Below are 20,279 nucleotides of genomic sequence, written 5' to 3'. Positions count from 1 at the left end.
GATGCGGCTGCCAACGGAGCGGCTCTGTGTGTCTAGGAAGCTTCTTGACTTCCAAAGGCGAGAACAGTGAAGAAGATGAAGATACTGAGTACTTCGACGCCATGGAGGATTCTGCGTCTTTTATCACCGTGATCACCGAGGCCAAAGAAGACAGGTAGGACGCGCTGTGAGCAGAGACGGCTACTGTAGCTGGGGGCTTTTCCTCCACACTGGGGTGGTGTCTCCGGCTGGTTCTTAGGCTACGCCTGGCTTTTTGACCAGCTCTACCCTTGGGGTACTCTTTCCATCGTAGGCAAGAGTGTATTGCTTTGTTACATTAAAAAAAACAAATGCCTGAAAGCTTTGCACCTGGGGGTCAGCCAGGGTACTGGCCAGATCACTTCCGGCCCGGAGGGAGGAAGTGGAGAGGAAAGAGCCAGCAAAGCCCAGCTGCTCAGAACAGCACAGGCGGCTGTCACCCCCTCCAGTGTCATTGTCAGCATCTGAGGACATGCCCAGTCTCGCTCTCTATTGCCAAGCCCGGTTCAGTGCTCATCTGGGCTGTTTCTGGATTCCCAGTGAGAGAGCCAGGCTCTCGGGTCCACAGGAAAGGCCCACGGAGTGACGTGCACTGACAAACGGGAAGTGGGCAGGCTGGACAGGAGCTACAGTCAGGGGCTCAGGCTGGTGACCTGTAACTGAAGCCTCCATGGACCAGCATGCTCCATCATTTCCCTGCCCCAGTGTCTTCTGGGAAAGGGCTGTCAACCAGCAGTGTGTTTTAGCCAGAAACTATTTCCCAGGGAGAATAAATTTAAGAGGGAGGGGAAGCTACTCTGGAGGCAGAGGCAGGTGGATCCCTATGAGTTCAAGGCCAGCCTGGTTCTGCATAAGGGGTTCCAGGCTAGTCAGGGCTTTTGTTTTTAACAAAAAGGTAAAGATTCTTTCTCGATAGCATTTGAACCCAAGGCTAGCATAGCCTGGCTATGAACTCTTGTCCGCCTGCTACCAGCAGTGCCATAACCAGGGTTGTCCTGCTGTCTTTGCCTGGAGGGCTCTGGGCTCCCTACAGTCCCCTAGTCTGGCTGTCTGGCTGCTCCACATTGCCTGTCAATAGGCTCCTAGAGCCTGGGCCCTCAGCCTTGGTGTCCCTGGTGCTGTGGCAATCTATGCCACAAGTGTCAGGAGAGCAGAGACTCATGGGACCCATCCCAGCACTTGGAGACCCCCAGTGTGGGAAGCAGATAAAGACACTTTATGTCTGTGGAACAAGGGGCCCAGGAGCTTCCGCCAGGCTCTCCCAGACGTGGCACTCACCACTCGCCCTCTTCTTGAGGTCCTGAGTACAAGGGCTCTAGACAAGGGCTTTGCTGGGCAGCCAGTCCTGATGGACGGGACTTCAATGCCGTAAGCAGTCGTGGTGGATAGGGCCTCTCCAGATCACTGCCTGGGTCCCTCGGTCCTCATTTTAGTGTCCCATTGTTTGGCCCATTGGAGAAGATGCCTCTGGGCTGCCCTCACACCTCAGCACTGTCTAGATAGAAGTAGGCGGGGTTAGAGATCGATGCAGAATTTATAACTTGCTTCCCCTTCATTTCCTGCAGAAAAGCCGAGGCTGGAACTGGGCCAACCTCTGTGGACTGGACCTCGACAGATAATGTACGTGAGGTGGGAACACTCAAGAGCCAAGAGGCATTCGGTTTCAGGGTTGGGAGGTGTCAGCACTACAAGCTCAGGGCCACCTTTGGGTCCCAGACCTGCCTCCCACATGGCAAGCAGAGGTGGCCTCTGCCCTTATCACCAAGCAGTGTAGCAGTGTCTGGCTTTCCACCAGTTCTTGGAGGGTCAGGAGCAAGCGCCAGCGGAGCTGGGGGGTGGGGGGGGGGCTGCTGACAGCATGCCTGCTTCTCTGGCAGGTATTAGATGGAACCTCATTCGTACCCAAGGATTCGTGCAAAGTCAAAAGGCGAGTCCGCATCCCTGACAAGCCCAACTACAGCCTTAACCTCTGGAGCATCATGAAGAACTGCATTGGCCGAGAGCTCTCCCGCATCCCCATGCCAGTAAGCATGGCTGGGCAGGAATCCCGGGGCTCCTGGGGTGTGGTGCACGTCAGACGCTGGGGGTGCTGTTTTCCTCACAACACCTGAGGGTTGTGTGACTGGTTTTTGGTGTTCCTTAGATGATCCCACAGAGAACAGGGACCTTCAAGGTGTGAAGGAAGGAGCCAAGGCAGAGCTCTGGGTGACCCCAGAAAGACCCATAGTGTCCTCGCTGTCCTCACATGGTAGATGGGGGTGGCAGAGATAAGTAGGCTTTGGGGTCTAAAAGGTAGTCCTTCCTGCCAGAGGTTGTCCCTGGTGCACGCCTGGCAAATGGAGATTCAGCAAGGTGACACACCCACCCAAGGGCCTCTGGAGTCCTGTGTCACCAGGCTGCAATACCATCTTCACCAAGGAAGCACTTGGGGCTCCTGGTTAGCCTGTTTTACTCTGTGACACACGCGTCCTTTATATCTCTTGTCTCTGTGTTCACACTGCCCAACTGAATCACAGCATGCACACACACACACGCATGCACACCTGCACACACGCACACTTGCGTGCACACACATTCACACCCGCACACACCCACACACACCCGCACACACCCACACACATACACACACACCCACACACATACGCACACGCACACACACATACGCACACACACACCTGCACACACCCCCCACACACACTACATGACTGGAGGGTAGAGTGGGATGGTGTTATCAGGCAAGGCTTACCTTCCAGGGGAGCATAACCCTGACTTGTCTGAAGCTAATGGTGCCAATTTCCACCCATCCTGCGTAGCACACAAGAGCCCTTGACAGGACACCTAGTCCATGGCTCCCAACAAGGAGGATGTTTGTCCTCCATCTGTGGACCCCTGGACCCACTGTTCTTGGCTTTGAGCCTGATGGCCCAGCTCTGATCACATGGTAGCCCAATGCCATGGCTTTTGTGGGGCAGAAGAGGGTGGCGCCAAGTGGCGTGTCAGCAAGTGTCAGATACTGAGGGGAAAACGAAGGCAGGGCATGCTGGACGTGGAACCTCACTGTGAAGTGCCACCAGAGCAGGGATGTCCCTCAGTGTCTGAGAAGGGCAGGGGCACTCTGACGGCCACCTCCCTGCCACACCCACAGGTGAACTTCAACGAGCCCTTGTCCATGCTCCAGCGACTTACAGAGGACCTAGAGTACCACCACCTGCTGGACAAGGCGGTGAACTGCACCAGCTCGGTGGAGCAGATGTGTCTGGTAGCTGCCTTTTCTGTCTCCTCCTACTCCACCACCGTGCACCGCATCGCCAAGCCCTTCAACCCTATGCTAGGGGAGACCTTCGAGTTGGACCGTCTGGAGGACATGGGCCTGCGTTCCCTCTGTGAGCAGGTAAGGGCTGGAATCAGGTAGCGCTGCCTGTGCCCTCCAGCCAGGTGGCCAGGCTCATGGTCATAGCAAGACAACGGGATGCGGCTCGTGACCAGACAGAGCCTTTATTTTGTTCATGTCTAACAGGGCAGCTGGGCCCCTCGTGACAAGGCCAGGCCCACAGTCTCCCAGACACAGAGGGGCGTGGGGGGAGAGTGTGGTGTGAGAGAGCCGGGTCTGGTGCAGGGAGGGAAGGACTAAACCCCAGCCAGGGAACAGGGGGCCCAAACAGAGGGTCGTCTACAGGGGTCACTGGGGAGTCCAGGCTAGAGCGTAGGTCAGCACTGAGCTGAAAAGTGGCAGGCTGTAGCCTGGGACGTGCACACTGTGGGGACACGGCCCTGGTCAGTGTCCCTCTACCACTTAACCATGAAGATAATCAGCTCCACACGTGGCCACGTGACAGTCTAATGCCGCACCAGGCCGTTCAGTGACTGAGTTTGGAACAGGAACCAGAAAATGTGCTGACAATTTGGATGTGGGGTTTGGGGCTCTCAGAGTCCTTGGCCTGAACCCCCACCACACATTTCTTCATTCAGACAGCGGTGAGTGCCCTAGAGGTGTCGGGCGCGGTCAAACACACAGGACATGGCTGGGACAGAAGACACAGCTCTTGTTGTCACTGGTGGTACTGCTAGCTGTTTAGGCAGAGTGGTCAGGGAAGCAGTCTGGAAGGGAGAAGGGTGGACAGAGAGAGCCAGGTAGGCATCCCTATGACCCGTGCCGACTCCAGCTTCCTCTGCCCATCTGTACAGGAGACGGGAGAGAGAATGGGGACTGGGGACAAGAAAGGGAGGATGCTGGGGGTGTGTTGAAAGGAAAAACAGCATTTGTGGAGGAAGCAATAAGGAACGTGAGGAGGAGGGGCAAGGGAGAGTCCACAGCATCCAGTATGAACAGCAGGGACAAAGCGGGGTCCTGAGACTGAAGTGGACATGTCCCCAGACCTGCAGCTGGGCTCCATGCCTGCACTCGCTCATTAGGCTTGCTCTAGTTGAACGTGTAAACACCTCATTATGGGTAACAGCCGCTCAGGGACAGCACCCCCATCATTCAGGGCAGCAGACAGGCTGTATCTGTCTACTTCCAAGGCACAGGAGGCACACGGGTACCATTCATGGAAACAGAGACAACAATCATGGGGCAGCATTGGGCTCACCGAGTCCCTGAGGGGAATTCAGGAACAAGGCTAGGCCCTGAGACCATGAGACACCCTACAGATAAGGAGGCCGGGCCAGACAGAGGCTGACTGTTGTGGAATGGGCGTGGGGCACCATGAAGAGCCAATGGCACTGCCACTCTGTGTAGGACAGACAAGTACCCTGGGGGCTGAGTAGCAGTGAGGGGTGTGCTATGGCATAAGAGGGGGGCCCTGGTGTAGGGGGCACACAGACCCATGGCAGGACATTGATATGACTCCCACTCTGGGAGTCAGACCAGATTCTTTCCCTCAGTTAATACGGTTCTGCCAGTCTGTCCCCTGCCTGTGTAGCTGTTTGGGGCTAGCCTGGACTACATGCACAGTCTGTTCCCAGCCCGTGTAGCTGTTTGGGGCCAGCCTGGACTACATGCACTTGCCAGATCATGGCCTCTTAGTCATTTTTATATCGCTGTAATAAAACACCGTGAAGAAAAGGTTCGATTTGGCGTACAATTACAGATTAGAGTTTATACGATAGAAGGTTGGAACTTGCAGGGATGGAACAGGAGCAGCGAGGCTGGTGACCGGAGCAGCACATCTTGTTCCACGGCATGGGCTTTTTAAACCGCAGAGTCCATCCCCAGTGACATCACGGGGATGTCGTTCCCCGTTCCTCCCAGTCATTCCCAAACAGTTGCAGGCGTTCATATACACGAGCCTGTGGGCCCATTCTCCTTCAGGCCGTCACACGTGGTAAGGGGCACACAAGGCGGGCACAGAAACCTCAGTAAAGCAGCAGCTTCCACTTCCTGGGCACAGCTCCGCTTCCCCTGCCCCACTGTTTCCCGAGAACGCGGCAGGGGCTTCTCACTCACCCCATGGACTGGGCAACCGGACAGGCTGCTCTTCCACTCGGGACACTGTGCTTCCCACTGTGGGGATACATGGGATGGAGCCCTGCATCCTGGACAGAGGGCAGGCTGTCCTTCCCTGGCTGGCCTGCCTAGCTGTGCTCACACGCAGCATGGTCTGATCCCAGGTAAGCCACCATCCCCCGTCTGCTGCCCACCACGTGTTCTCTAAGCATGGCTGGAGCCTCTGGCAGGAAATCACCATCGCCAGCAAGTTCCGGGGAAAATATATCTCCATCATGCCGCTTGGTGAGCTGGGGTGCGGGGCTCCCAGGGTGGGAAAATAGTCAGCTTCAGGGGAAGCGCTTTGCACATCTAAAGCCCAGCTATAGCCCCTGGGGCAGGCTGCACTGCCCATGCCCACCGCCCACGTCCACCGCCCACCGATCACCTAGCCTATACTGCACCCCCTCCAAAGCTTCAGAGACATTCCTCTGGTTCTTGACCCCGGGCCTGTGGGTGGTCTGGCCAGAGCCCAATGAAGGACCCATGACCTCTGACCTCTCTGGCCTCCAGGTGCCATCCACCTAGAATTCCAAGCCAGTGGCAATCACTACGTGTGGAGGAAGAGTACCTCGACTGTGCACAACATCATCGTGGGCAAGCTCTGGATTGACCAGGTCAGAAGGGCTTGGGGAGGTGGGGTCTATGGCTTAGGGACCGGCCACTAAACACCACCTGCTCTCTCTAGTCAGGGGACATTGAGATCGTGAACCACAAGACCAAGGACCGGTGCCAGCTAAAGTTTGTGCCCTACAGCTACTTCTCCAAAGAGGCAGCCCGCAAGGTAACTAGGACCACGCCCGGAACCCCCCAGTGGGCGCAGAGCAGAGCGTGTGCTCATGTGTCCTGCCAATGTCCACAGGTGACTGGAGTGGTGAGTGACAGCCAGGGCAAGGCGCACTACGTGCTGTCAGGCTCCTGGGACGAGCAGATGGAGTGCTCGAAGATCGTGCACAGCAGCCCCAGCTCTGACGGGAAGCAGAAGACCGTTTACCAGACGCTGCCCGCCAAGTTGCTGTGGAGGAAATACCCGCTGCCGTGAGTCCGGCCAGGGTGCCAGCTCTGGGGAATAGGGACTGAGAGAGGCAGAGGAAAGAGGGCAAGGAGGAGACAGGCATAGGGCTACCCCTGCCTCACCCAGCAGAGCGCATAGAGGTCTGGGGAATCCAGCCTAGCAGAGAGCAGGGCCAGGAGTCCACCGTCCCAGTGCAGAAAGTGACTGCCCAGCGGGTCGTGGGCAAAAGATATGCAGTGGCCGCGCATGCCGTGTGGACACTTTGAGCAAAGTGACAGGGTAGAATCTTCCCCTGCAATGCCACAGGAGATAAAAACAAGCTGGACCATAACTCAGAGGAAACTGAGAAACTTGCAATGAAAACAAAAAAGAAAAATCTACAAAGGAAAAATAACGGAAGCAGAATCCACAGCAAGGTTGGTGGAGCAAATGCCCTTGGGAAGAGATGTGTTGCTGCACGAATGCAAAAGCTGTGAGCCAGGCACGGAGGACCACCTGCAGCTCCAGACTCAAAAGGTGGAGACAGAAGGTTGCAAATTTGGGGCCAGCTTGAGCTGTATAGTGAGATAGCCTGGGCTGTATAGTGAGATAGCCTGAGCTGTATAGTGAGATAGCCTGGGCTGTATAGTGAGATAGCCTGGGCTGTATAGTGAGATAGCCTGAGCTGTATAGTGAGATAGCCTGGGCTGTATAGTGAGATAGCCTGAGCTGTATAGTGAGATAGCCTGGGCTGTATAGTGAGATAGCCTGGGTTGTATAGTGAGATAGCCTGGGCTGTATAGTGAGATAGCCTGGGCTGTATAGTGAGGAACTGTCTCAAGAAGCCGAAAGAGAGAACTGAAGTGGGAAGGCCTACTCCTTGGTCACCCCAAGGGAGCCCCAGGGTCCCTCATGGAAGCATGTACAGAATTCACCCCAGACTCCCTGGACAGTCCTCAGCTGCATAAGATCCACAGCAAGATAGGAGCCGGTTCTCACGTGCTTCTAGCCCAGAGTCCCAGAGAGACAGGTGCTGCTGGAGAGAAGATAGCAGAGGGCTCTCCCCATCTACTTAAGTAGTCAGTTTGGTTTTTCTTCTTCAGGTTACTATTTAGTCCAGGTTGGCCTGGGACTTACTATGTAGCCCAAGCCTCAAATCTGTAATCCTCCTGCCTCGACCTCCCGCGTGTTGGGATTTCAGTCATGTACCACTGTGTCTGGCCCCAAGCAGCCAGATTCTTAGGAAGATATTATTTGTTGAAATCCTGCACCCCAGAGCTATCCTCAGCAATAATGGGAGCCTAAAGACAGACAAATGGCATCTTGCAGATGCTGACAGATTCGCATTACCACTGACTGAGAGGGGGAGATCCCTCCATCCCTCAGTAACCACCAAACTAATGTTTTCCTGGACTCACAGGAGGAAAGTAAAGGAGCAAATTAAAATGGGAAGGAGGTAGAATAAGAAAATAACCTAAACCACTTTCCTGAAGATGCAGACACAACCCTATATAGCTCATTCAGTCCCAGCACAGGGAACAAGTTCCCAGATTAAAAGAGATGAAGACAGGCCTTGGTCAAAAGATCCTATAGAATGGTCAGGGTAAGAGATGAAGAACATTTCCCTCTAGAACCTGCTGCAGTCAACATTGGGCTAAGGTAGGATGATCACTAGTTCAAGGCCAGCCTGGGATACAAACCCTGCATCAGTAAAAAAAAAAAAAAGCCAGTCTTTCAATTGATTTTAAGTTTTTTCTTTTATTTTATATATGCGTGTAACCTGCATGTATAGCTGTGCACCACCTGCATGCAATGCCTTAAGAGGCCAGAAGAGGGCGTCAGGTCACTTGGGACTAGGCAGTTAGAAGAGGTTGTGAGCCACCTTGTGGGTGCTGAAGATTGAACTCAGGTCCTCTGGAAGAGCAACCAGGTTTCTTACCCATTGAACTATGGCTCCAGCCCCCTCAATTTATTTTAAACAATCAGGACCCCAGGATATTTTGAAGGCCGGAGAAAAGAAGACCTGCCCTACTGAGTCTCGGGACTTTGAGGTTGGAATAAAATGGAATGCTGCACCTAGAAATGTCCTCGTAGGTTTGTGCATCTCTGAAACATGGCAGAGGCACCGCAGATCCTGCGGAAAGATAGGAGTATGCACTGAAAGAGTCTGGGACAGACAGAATTCATCCCACAAGGAAAAGGACAGCCACCACCAGATAGTATCTGTCTCAAAAAACCAACAAATAGACAGCAAAACAAAACCCCAACCAACCTAATAAATATTTAGAAAGAAAAAGAAAGGACTGGGTGCTAGGGTATTCACAATCCCAGCATAGAGGAGGCTGAGGCACAAATGTCTTGAGTTCAGGTTGAATTCAGGGGGAGCCTGGGCTACATAGCAAGACCCTGTCTCAAAAAGGAAAAAAAAAACAGAAAGAGGAAGGAGAGCCGTGGTTACAGTTCAAGTCAGGGGTAAGGTATGAGTAACGTGTATGAGGCCCAAAGCACCAAAAATAAATAAGTGGGTTTTATTTCATAAAAATAATTTAAGAGGGGGAGCAGTAGCTCACAACTATAATCCCAGCATTCTGGAGGCTGAGGGAGGAGGGTCTGGGTTTGCATAGTGGGGTTCCAAGCCAACCTGAGCTACAGAATGTCTCAAAAAACCAAACGAGGGGCAGGAGAGGTGTCTCAGAGGGTAGACGTGACTGCTGCCCTTGCAGATTCTGAATTCAGTTCCGACACCTATGCCCAGTGGCCAGTGGCTCACACCGCCTGCAACTCCAGCACCAGGGGATCTGATGTCTTCTTCTGGCTCCTCCGGACACCCACACTCACATATGTGGGAACGCACATGCAGACACATAGGTTTTTTTTTTTTTAAAAAAAAAGAAAAAACAGAAATAATAAGAATTTAAAATTAACACATAAAAAACTTGTGTTCAACAAATACAGCAAAAATAATCCAACAGGGAAATGTGCCAGAGTCGTAATTAGAACTTCACGCAGGACAGCATGACTAGTTGTGAGAAAAACTGCCACACAGGTCAGCGAACACAGCTCCAAGGGAAATCTGTCGTCTGGCATGCACCCAGAACCACACCAAAACAGCTTTATAAAAAGCCCAGTGGTAACTGGAGAAATGCAAACCCACACCACTGCGAGAAGCCATTTTATGTTCATTTGATTAGCAAAGCGAAGGGCTGAAGATGTAAACCTTGGGCATCTCTGCCAAGAGGGAACAGGCTTTGGCAGAACCACTCTGGAACAACTGGGCCTCGTGTCTTAAAGAACCAGCATGCACTATAACCCCCCCAGGCTCTTGTAGATAGAGAAAAGCACGCTTGTTTGCCGTCCAGAGGACAGAATAACAAGGGAACCAGAGTCAAGCTTGAGGCTTCAGCGTCTCCCTCTGCGACTCCTCCAACAGGACACTGTGAGCGGGAAATACCACAGAAGGAGTCCTTGACGGTAGGCGGCACAGTCACAGGGCAGGTACAGTCATGATGCTGTGTTGTCACCCTTAGGCAGTGCTTATGATGTAGTGAAACACACATTTCCTGTTTAGACTTAAGTCCCACTCTATCTCTTTACGTCTATAAAATACCCCAGACTCCCCAACATTTTGGAAAAGTGTGTACCTTGAAATTGCATTAAGTGCCCTAGCCTAGGTAAAGGATTGAGAGAAGTTTTTAAAATTCCCAGCTAATCTACGAAAGATATGCTTGAATAAGAAAATAAAGAGTAGGGCTGGAGAGATGGCTCAGTGGTTAAGGGCTCTGGCTGCTCCTCTAAAGGGCCCAGTTCAATTCCCAGCAACTGCCTAGCAGTTCACAACTGCCTGTAACTCCAGTTTCAGGGGATTTGTAGCACAGGCATGCACATGATGCATGCAAGCAAAACACCCATACGCATAAAATTATCTTTTTTTTTTAAATTTTGAAGAAAATAAAGATAGAAAATAAAGGACGGGAAGCTATGTCCACACTAACGGAGCAAACTTCCCAGAGCTGGAAGAGCTGTCCCCGGGTGGAACAGAGCAAACCATAGCAAAAACAGACCGGGAGCACTGAGGGCAACAGCAGGTCGCCAGGTGTGTGTTTTCAGTTTGAACAGACCTTGCACCCAACAGCACAGTCGTGGAAGTACAGGTAGCACAGGGTGATAGAAAGATAAAAGGAAAGGGACCATGTTACAACCAGCATGGGCAGTTTTGATTTGCTGCTCTGAAATATGGAAAGGAAAACAAAAGCAAGAGCATTAACTCTGAACAACGGAAATCACCAGCTAACCATAGAGCACCATGTCGCCCAGCTGCAGCACACCCACGTGGGCCATACCCAGCGGCTGGACCACCGGACACAGTTCAAGTACTAAAAAACTGCACCAGGGGTATCGTTTGACTCCAGAGCAATTACGGAGAGGGAAACAAAACAAAGCATGGTTATACGTTTAGAGAAAACACGATGAAAGCAGCAAATACACCTTGGATAATTACAAGTGCTGGAACTCAGCCAATGTTATGCTTGGAGTGAGTGACACGCAGCTTTGAAATGAGAATCACCAGAAAAACGGGGCATAAAAACAATGCGATAAGCATCCCTTCTGAGGCAGAAAGCAAGCCGAGGAAGCAGCTCCAGCCACGTAGGGAAGAACGCGGTGCATAATAAAGCAGAAAACCCAGAAGAGGAACAAAGTTTTATCTCCAACTAGTGAACACACAGGCAGCCCTGACCTGGATGTTCAAAGTCGCCAAGGCCCTGCAGTCGACCTGGCTGTGCCTGACGCTCAGTAAAACAAAATAGTAAGGGAAAACCTTGCGATGTGCGATGATGAGGCATCGATTTAAAAAAAAAAAAAAAAAAAAAAAAAAAAGACAAATCCCTGAGAAGTCCCGCGTAGAGAAGCAGTTGCAGGTGGGAGAGAGCTTGCCAGGTGAGGGCTATAGAGGGTGCGTCCGACCCAGCTGGCGGCCTTTGCAGGCTGGGTTCCTGGGGAAGCCCGGGGAGAGCAGGAGCTCACCAGGGAAGGTTCCTCCCGGGTCGCTCACGCTGCCGCGTGGCCTCCGCAGGGAGAACGCGGAGAACATGTACTATTTTTCGGAGCTGGCCCTGACTCTAAACGAGCAAGAGGACGGCGTAGCGCCTACCGACAGCCGCCTGCGGCCTGACCAGCGATTGATGGAGAAGGGGCGCTGGGACGAGGCCAACACCGAGAAGCAGCGGCTGGAGGAGAAGCAGCGCCTAAACCGCCGACGGCGCATGGAGACGTGCGCGGCGGGCTGCGGCGGCGAGGATGGTGAGCCCAGAGCAGCGCATGGCGGTGGGGTGGGGAGGGATGATCCCTTGGTGGGGGGGTGAGGAGGGGTAGTGGGGGGGGTGAGGAGGGGTAGTGGGGGGGGGTGAGAAGGTGGCCAGGGCAGCAGGCAGCTCACCCCACCCGCTGTGCCTGCCGAGCAGAAAAGGAGTCAGACGGCTATGCGCCGCTGTGGTTCGAGAAGAGGCTGGACCCGCTGACGGGGGAGATGGCCTGCATGTACAAGGGCGGCTACTGGGAGGCCAAGGAGAAGAAGGACTGGCACATGTGCCCCAACATCTTCTGAGCCACTCCAGCGACAAATACAGGCGCCTGCACAGCCTCAGCCTTTTCTTTAATGCACCCAATTTAGTACTGGACCACACGCACACACACACACACACAAACACACACACGCACGCACACACGCGCACGCGCACAACACACATACACACACACACACACACACATTTACACACTTTTTCCCCTCTGAAAGGGGGCTCCCACCCTGAAAGGGATAAAGGCCGACCTAGGTTTTCTCCAGCCCCCAGGTCGCCAGCCTGTTATCACTGACTTGGGCCCCATGGGCACCCTAGCTCCCAGTTACCACAACTCAGGCCAGCTGACTGGGCCCCTGGGCTGCTCAGGTCACTAACCCCAATCCAGGGAGGAACTACCCCCTCCTAAAGAGCCTCTTTTGACTTTTTTAAGAAAAAAACCAAAACTCCATTTCTTTCTAACAATGAGGTTTAGTAACTATTTTTAGCACATGACTTAGAAGACTTGCTTTCCAAGCGTGTGTTCTTGCCCCAAATCTGTCCTGGCGAGAAGCACTCTTCTAAAGACATACGGAAGCCCCGCCCCTTTGTGTGGGGAGCATCTGTAACCCAGCAGGGTTGTGTCTCCGCACTGTTCAATCTCCTGGTCGGCAGGCACAGGACAGCCCGAAGCCTGCCCGACCTGCACGGGGTCCCTGTGGGGACAGACAGCCCACAGTGGGAGCAAGGAGGCAGCCCCCGCTGTGAGCTGACAGCAGCAGCCCCTGCCAGGCCTTGGCCATGCTGGGACAGTGCCCCAGTCCCCAGAAGGCCAAGAAGGGCTGAAAGGCAGGGCCCAAAGGTGCTTCCTGCCAAGATCCAGTCCCCCAAATCAGCAATAAGGAACAAACCCTTCACTTAGCCTGGGCTGGTGACCTAGGCTCTACAGACACCTGGCCTCCCGCCTTGTCCCTAGGCGGCATCAGGGTCCTCATCTCAGCACTCCTGACATCTTTATTTGCCTAATTTATATATATATATGATATATAAACATATATAAAATAGCTATTTTGCTTAAATTTCTATGATCTGTGAACGTGAAAAATGATGAAGACAGGGTGCACCTGTCTGAGTTTGGCCTCCTGTCAGCTGGACCCCGCCCTCTCCCTGGACCCCGCCCTCCCAGCGGCTTCTGCCAACCTCAGACCCTCTGACTCCACCCCACTTCAGTTTGGTCTGGAAAGTTCGTTGCAGGACTTTTCTTTCTTCTCCAGGGCTGGTTTTTTTATTTAAAAAAAAAAAAAAAGGAAAAAAAAAGAAAAGAAAAAGAAAGCAAGAAAACACCAAGTGTGAAATGCCTTACAGAGCCCACTCCAGAGGGGGGTGGGGGATGGGGGAGGGGCGGGGCCGCGGGTCTCCCTCAGAGCTGGAATGTGCCTCTTCCCAGCAGGCTGAGCAAGTACCTTATGACCATAATAAAAACCTTGGTTCTGGAGTTTTCCACAACCCTGTCCCAGAGTCTGTCTGTGGCTAGATGAAGTGTAGCTAATAAAGCTGACAGCCATGTGGGGACATGGGAGGCATGGGGCTCTGTTCTGCTCAATTCCTAAGCTGCAAAAGGAGCGTGGGGGAGGGGGGTAAGACCTGATGAGATGCGTCTCAGTGGACAGAGGGAATACCAGCTGACCAGAGGAGAGGCAACCCTGTAACAACACAGCCATGGTGCAGAACTGGACCCTGATCATTTGTTCCCAGATAGAGGCACTCTGGCCATGAATCCCATGGCTCCATAAAGTCTGGTGAGTTCCGTGTTGCCTGACCACTGTGGCCTAGGCAACATCTATTGCCCTGTTGCCAGGTGACTCAGATCACTGACTTCTGAGTCATGGACCAAAGAGGCTTCCAGGTGAGGGAAGAGGTGGGGTGGGGCACCGCAGACACCAGAGCCAGGGCTCCCCATCTGCCTTGAAGACTAACACCAACTGGGCCCTGTAGAGAGCCTCTCCAGCTTTGCTCCATCCCTGGGTACTGTGAGCAGAAGCATCCCCAGGATGGACCTGACTCAGAGGGGAAGGGGGGCGGGGAAGCCACTCTGGGCACCGTCCAGAGAGGACAAAGGCCTGCACACTGAAGCACAGAGATGCGCAAAGAGCCAGGAATGACCTGGCAGAGCTCTGAACAGGGAGTAATAGCACAGTGTTCTAGAAAGATTGACCTACAGTCTGGTTCCTGGATGAAAGCCCCTCTGAGTAGGAAGTGTACTTTTAAGGAAAAGGCAGGGCTGCCGTGATAACTGGGTTAGTAGGGTCTCCCACTCAAAACCTGAAGTCCCTGGACTCCACAAACCCTTCCTGGAGTAGGAAAGTGAAATACAGGGGCCGGGGGATGGCTCAGAAGATCAGACACTTGCCATTGCAAGCAAAAGGATTAGAACCCACGAAGCCCAAGCAAGTACAGCAGCCGCCTGCAGGTCTAGCACTGAGGCAAGAGATGGGTGCTGGTGTGGTGGGGAACAAGCTGGCCAGCTAGACTAGCTGATGGGCAAATGTGGGTTCCTCTGTGAAGCCCTGCCTCCACAGTGTGTGCTTGAGGAAGACATCCAGCATCCAGGTGGGGCCTCTACAGGTGTGCACACACATTTGCATGTACACCTTGACAGTTGCATACCACATATACATTGCAGTACGATGGTGATATTTGCTGGGTCAGAGGACAGATTAAACCAGCAAAGAATGTACGTGGACCATAGAGGCGAAGCGTTTCAGTGGTCCGCGGAGTGCAAGGACATTGGAAAGATGGTGTGGTTGCGGAGAAGTCGAGCAACTGCAGATGCCCAGCATCCTGGCAAGGAGAGGGAGATGGAAGTGCCCCCCCCCCCCCGAAACACATAGTGTGACATGCTTGTGTGGTGCCAGGGGACACTGGCATGAAGATACAGGAAACTGTGAGTGTGCACAGACATGGCAGCAAAGGCCTCTTCAGCTGTGTGGGTGCACACACGGCCATAGGGAGAAGGTCCAAGAGTGTGGCAGGTGTGCGAGCCAAATCAGCTAGGCAGGCCACCAAAGTGGAAGTCAGGCTGCGGCTTCAAAAGGACAGGCTAGATGGCACTCACACCCCGTACCCCTCCAGTATCTCCCCCTGCCATTCCTACAGTCTCCCTATCCACTTTCCTCTAAGAGCACAGGCTGGCCTAGGTGTGGGGGACCTCTGTGGTCACGTGACTCTACCTTTCCTCCTCTCTCTGCTCAGCCACTTGGAACCAAGGCTGCCTTACCTCCGCTACTTTGCCCCCAGCCATTCCCTCTGTGCACATTTCCCTCCCCCACTTTTTCTGTCAATCCCATACCAACCACTAGTCTCTCCCTGAGCTTTTGTTTCTCCTTTCTACCCATACTCAAAGTCACTAAATACAGTTACCACACTGCCGTCAGTAGGAAGTGGGTCTCCCTTCCTACATGGCTGATGCTGGGGGAATTCTTTGCCCGTGACTGCACTTTCACGGCAGGGTCACACCTTTACTAGTGACTTTTTGCAGATAATAGTCTAATAGCGAGTACGTCCTAGGGGACCATGCCTGTTGCCCTGACCACATGTCTAGCTGAGGGAAATGTCACCACAATCAGAACAACCCATGCAAATATTCTCTGAAAGAGTAAATGATTTAAAAATAAATATTTTCGAAAAAACCAAAATAAATAAATAAATAAATAAATATTAAAAAAAATAAACTCAACCAATGACTAAACTCAAGATATTCAAGTCAGGCTGTGGTGGTGAATGCCTTTAATACCAGTACTCACGAGGCAGAGACAGAGGATCTCTGTGAGTTCAAAGCCAGCCTGGTCTACAGAGTAAGTTAGTTCCAGGACAGTAAAGGCTACACAGAGAAACCCTGTCTTGAAAAAAAAAAAAGATAAGCAAATCCCAATGCAAAACCACAGTAACATGAAAACCAAGGCACCATCACTCCCCAAATCATTACTAACCATCCCACAGCAGTGACCTCCACCAAGAGTGAATTAAATAAAATCCTAGACAAAGAACTCAAAAGAATTGAAAGACCTGGATAAATCCAGGTGTCCCCCCACCCCCAAGCAGGAAGAAAATAGCCAAAAATCTAAGCAGGAAGAGAAGAATCAGAAATCTAGGATTAGCCAGTTCAGTGACTATGTTTCAGGAACTAGCTGAAGATAAAGTTGGATTGTAATCTTGAGAATAATATTGAGAAACAGGGAGTTTCCCCCTTGTGATTATCATTGGTATTTTGGAATACTGTGTTTCAGGAACCAGCTGACTATGACCCTGACAGTGATCTTGAGAGGCAGGGAGTTGCCCCCCTTGTGATCATCACTGGTATTTTTGGAATTTTCTACACCCTCCCTGCCCCTTTCAGATCACTGTGCTGTGGTTTCTTCCCTTAAAAACTCCTTCTCCTGGTCACTCGGGGTCGAACTCTTCCCCTGCGTGGGTCATGAGTCTCGGCCCCAGTGCACTGGTTCCCGTCTCATCTCATCTCATCATTTAACCTCGTGTGATTACAGCAAGGACGGTCTCTCATGAGTTACTGGGGGGGTCATGTTATCCCGAGACTTGAATGAGAGTCTCCCCACACTGGGGGTCTTTCAGAATGATTGCATGCTTAAAGAAATCAAAGCTCTAAATAAACTCGTCAGAGAGTTCCAGGAGAGCACAAGCGGCTGTATGAAACAAGAAAGCCAATGCAAGATCTGAGAGAGGAACTCAAGAAATGCAAATAATGAAAAAACCGAAATCCTGGAAATGAAAAAGTAAAGTTCAATGGAAAATCTCACCAACAGAATGGGTCCAAGGAAAGGACAGAACATCTGAGTTCGAAGACGAGGACTTGGGACGTCCCAGCAAGGACAAAGCAAAGCAGCACTTTAGAGGGAATGCAGGTAAGACTCCTAAAGGCATCAAAGACATTTTCAATAAAATCATAAGAGAAACTTTCCAAAATTAGGGGAAAAGATTGTAATCCATATAATGAGAGACATTCAGAACATCCAACGGACAGGACCAGAAAAGATCACCTGGCACAGGAAAAGTAAGCTACTCAGTGTACAGAAAAGAAAGCATACCGAAAGTGTGATAAAGAAGCCCCTGAACACCAGCATTTCCCGGGGAGGACTGAACAAGGCTCTCACCCCAGAGGAGCACTGATGACAGACCAAAGTAATGATTCTATCCAAGGTCCATCTTGGCGAACCAATGAGTTTATTAAGGTTACATACAGAGCATGGGTGAGAGGTCAGCTGGGGGGGGTGACCCCCAACAACGGGGTCATCGCAAAGTCCTGCCCCGTCATGGATGACAACCTCATGGAAGCTCCATCCCAGACTACTTGGTTCAGTTAACTTCCCACTTGCTGTAGCCTTTAGCATCTCCCAAGATAACTCCCAGCTGAAGAGGAGGAGTAATTGAGATCCTCAGTGAAGATTGTGCAACCCTTCCCTCCATCTGCTAGGGCATATCACAGTTCCATAGCCATTTCCCACAGACCTGCACTACTGCATTGTTCTGTTCTTGCTATGGCTACTGGAGGCCAAATTCAAGATGCCAATGTGCTAAGCCAGAAAAGAAAATGGTCATACCACAGACATAAGTTGTGTGTAAAGGCAGACCCATGAGAATGACAGATTTCCCAACACACACTTTAAAAGCCAGGCATTATATAGCATTATATAGCAGTTTTAATTGACAGATAAAATCTTTTCACAATACTAGCAGGTTAAAGGAATTCATGACAGGCAAGCCATCTCTATAGGAGATACTTGAAGAACTCCTTTAGATTAAAGAGAAAAACAAGTACATACATACATGAAGCCACAGAAAAGAACTAGCAACAGAGTGCATGTTCGAGGCCAGCGTGGTTTACATAGTGAGTTCCAGGACAGCCATGGCTGCTACACAGAAAAACTGTTACCTCTTACTGACCAAAGGAACCATCCACCAAGAGGGACATTACAGTTCTAAACATAAGCACCAACACACAGGAACATCTGGTCTCATTAAACAAACAGAGCTAGACTCAAAGTCACAGGTTTACACCATCACAATAGTGGGCAACTTCAATAGTCCACTCTCACAGCAGGTGATCCCCGCAGAAACCAGAGCAATAGCCGAAATCAGTGACATCACAGGGCAAATGGACTTAAACCTCTGCAGACCATTCTCTCAAAACACTTGAAAACACATATTCTCTGCAGCCCATGGAATGTTCTCTGAAATTAGTTATCCTGTTCGGACACAGAGCAAGTCTTATCAAATATACCAAGATTGAAATAATCCACTGTACTCTATCTGACTGCAGTGAAATAAATCAAGAGAAACTGTGGAATGAATAAGCTCTAACTGGGGGAGATTAAACAGCATACTACTGAGTAATGAATTAGTCATTGAAGGGATCGTGAAGGAACCCTAAACTTGAATGAAGGTGAAAATACACAGCATACTGAAGTTGATAAGGATATAATGAAAGCTGCCTCAAGAAGGGGTTTATAGCTCTATGTGCCTACATTAGGAACTCAGAAAGAGGAGTTTTCAGTTAAACAATATAAAGGTTGGCTTGTCAATGCCTCGGGTGGTGCCAGTTTTGAACCATGCTGTTTGAGTTGTTCGGCTGTTTTCTGGGTGCCATTGGGATTGCAGAACATTTCCTCTGAAGAGGAGCTGGACTCCTTCAAGCAGAATTTAGCCAAAAAGCTGGGCTCTGGGCTAACCTGAGGGCAAACAAGTTGTTAAGAGCCCCTGAGCCCACCTGCATCCAGAAACAAGGAAAGAAAACAATCAGGATGAAAATTAGCCTCTGTGGTCTCCTGCCAGGAGATTGCGATGTTAATACCAAAGAGAAGCTGAGAGGCAACCAATTGGTCATGCCCTTAGAATGAGGAAGGGCAAGACAGGCCATGGAATTCCTAACTTCCAGGATTATTCTGAGGTTAACAAAAGGAAGTGATCCTACTACATTCCATAATCAAGGAAAGCGGGAAAAGTCAGGCCTTGGAACTACTACAGGAGTTCCTTCTCTGCCAGACCACAGCCAAGAAGACCGGAGTACGGTTTCCTCAGGAAAACATGAAATAAATGACAATAAAGATTCTAAGAGGGCTCTATGCACAGAGGTACTTTCCAAGCTGGGAACAATAAAAGGATTGCAGTCGCTACACCAAACTTTAAGAGGCTTCATGAGGCTTGTTTTAACAAAACGGGATCCATTGATGATTATATTGTAGAACACAGTTCACTTAAAGAACGGAAGCAGCTTGACAAAAGGGGGATAGTGACCCCGCTTCCACCAAGAGGAAGACTCCGTACCCTGCCAGGTAGCAGTTGTCACAAGGCCAGCCCAGTGGCCCTCAAAGCCACAGTTCTATGTGACTGAAGGGGTCAGCTGCACAGTCTGTGATTTCAGCAACTAGAATGAACATCGGGTTTTCAGCAGCTGCTAGAGATAATGAACAGAAGGGTTCACTGACCAAGACTCCAACCAGAAAGTCTCCATGTGTGACCCGACTCGGGAGTGCTTCAAAAGGCCAGGCTGTGTTCAGGACACCCACATTATGGACCCCTGAGGACTTCTGCTGCGGTCATTACTATGCCAGTTGACAACTGAGGCAACACTGACAATAGATCTCAAAGCAAGCTTGTCTGGTCCCGCAGCTACAAGCTACACAAAGGAAAGCTGAAACCTCTGGGGCAATCCAAAGAGAACAGTTCTCCAAATGAATGTATAAGCAGAGTTAGCTTCCATGAGAAAACTTACAAACCCTCATCTCTAGATCACGGAAGAATAACGGAAGAAATACAAGCAAGAGCGAGGAGAGGAATGCGAAGTTTCTGGAAGCTTGAAGAAAGAAACCTGGCTGTAGTTGAAGCCCAGTTAATCCTCTAGATTCCTTTACTCCCAACTTGTTTTCTTTTTGCAAACGTTTGAACTCCCCTCTACTTTAGTCAAAAGCTCTTTTTCTCCTATAACTTTTGGTTATTGGTGGAGTGTCTGTTCTTCGTGCTAGGGCTCTGAGAATACATTCTCACCTGGAAGTCAGAACTAAACTGGTTTTCACCTAATGTTCCGGAGGACTCTGCTTTTTAGGAGACCTATCCTCAGGGTTCTTAAAGTAGGTTTCTCATGTCAAGGTCCTGCTAGTTAGAGACAGCCTGTGTTCTTTCCTGGACAGAAGCAGTTCCCTTGTGGCAGCAAGCTAAA

At 51.1% G+C, this 20,279-nt stretch overlaps 1 protein-coding gene and 1 pseudogene across 2 annotated transcripts in view; both read left to right on the top strand.

Annotated features, from left to right (window-relative positions):
* Osbp2 (oxysterol binding protein 2) overlaps positions 1-12,182 on the top strand; it is a 154,353-nt gene extending 142,171 nt beyond the window's left edge. The window contains exons 5-14 of one of the 2 annotated variants that reach the window (XM_038339610.1): positions 37-154; positions 1,584-1,638; positions 1,896-2,042; positions 3,164-3,409; positions 5,629-5,749; positions 6,017-6,120; positions 6,192-6,287; positions 6,366-6,541; positions 11,569-11,795; positions 11,957-12,182. In XM_038339610.1, coding sequence (XP_038195538.1) covers positions 37-154; positions 1,584-1,638; positions 1,896-2,042; positions 3,164-3,409; positions 5,629-5,749; positions 6,017-6,120; positions 6,192-6,287; positions 6,366-6,541; positions 11,569-11,795; positions 11,957-12,099 — 1,433 coding nt within the window. In that variant the 3' untranslated portion in view covers positions 12,100-12,182. Of the gene's footprint in view, positions 1-36; positions 155-1,583; positions 1,648-1,895; positions 2,043-3,163; positions 3,410-5,628; positions 5,750-6,016; positions 6,121-6,191; positions 6,288-6,365; positions 6,542-11,568; positions 11,796-11,956 lie in introns of both variants that reach the window. The other variant, XM_038339618.1, reaches the window with a different exon arrangement.
* Positions 12,183-18,978: 6,796 nt separating this feature from the next.
* On the top strand, positions 18,979-19,964 carry LOC119809979 (annotated as a pseudogene).
* The last annotated feature ends 315 nt before the right edge of the window (positions 19,965-20,279 follow it).

The sequence above is a fragment of the Arvicola amphibius genome, chromosome 1 (genome assembly GCF_903992535.2).
Source record: "Arvicola amphibius chromosome 1, mArvAmp1.2, whole genome shotgun sequence".
NCBI classification, from domain to species: Eukaryota; Metazoa; Chordata; class Mammalia; order Rodentia; family Cricetidae; genus Arvicola; species Arvicola amphibius.
Note: the sequence above shows the minus strand (reverse complement) of the source record. Positions and strands in the feature narration are given on the sequence as shown.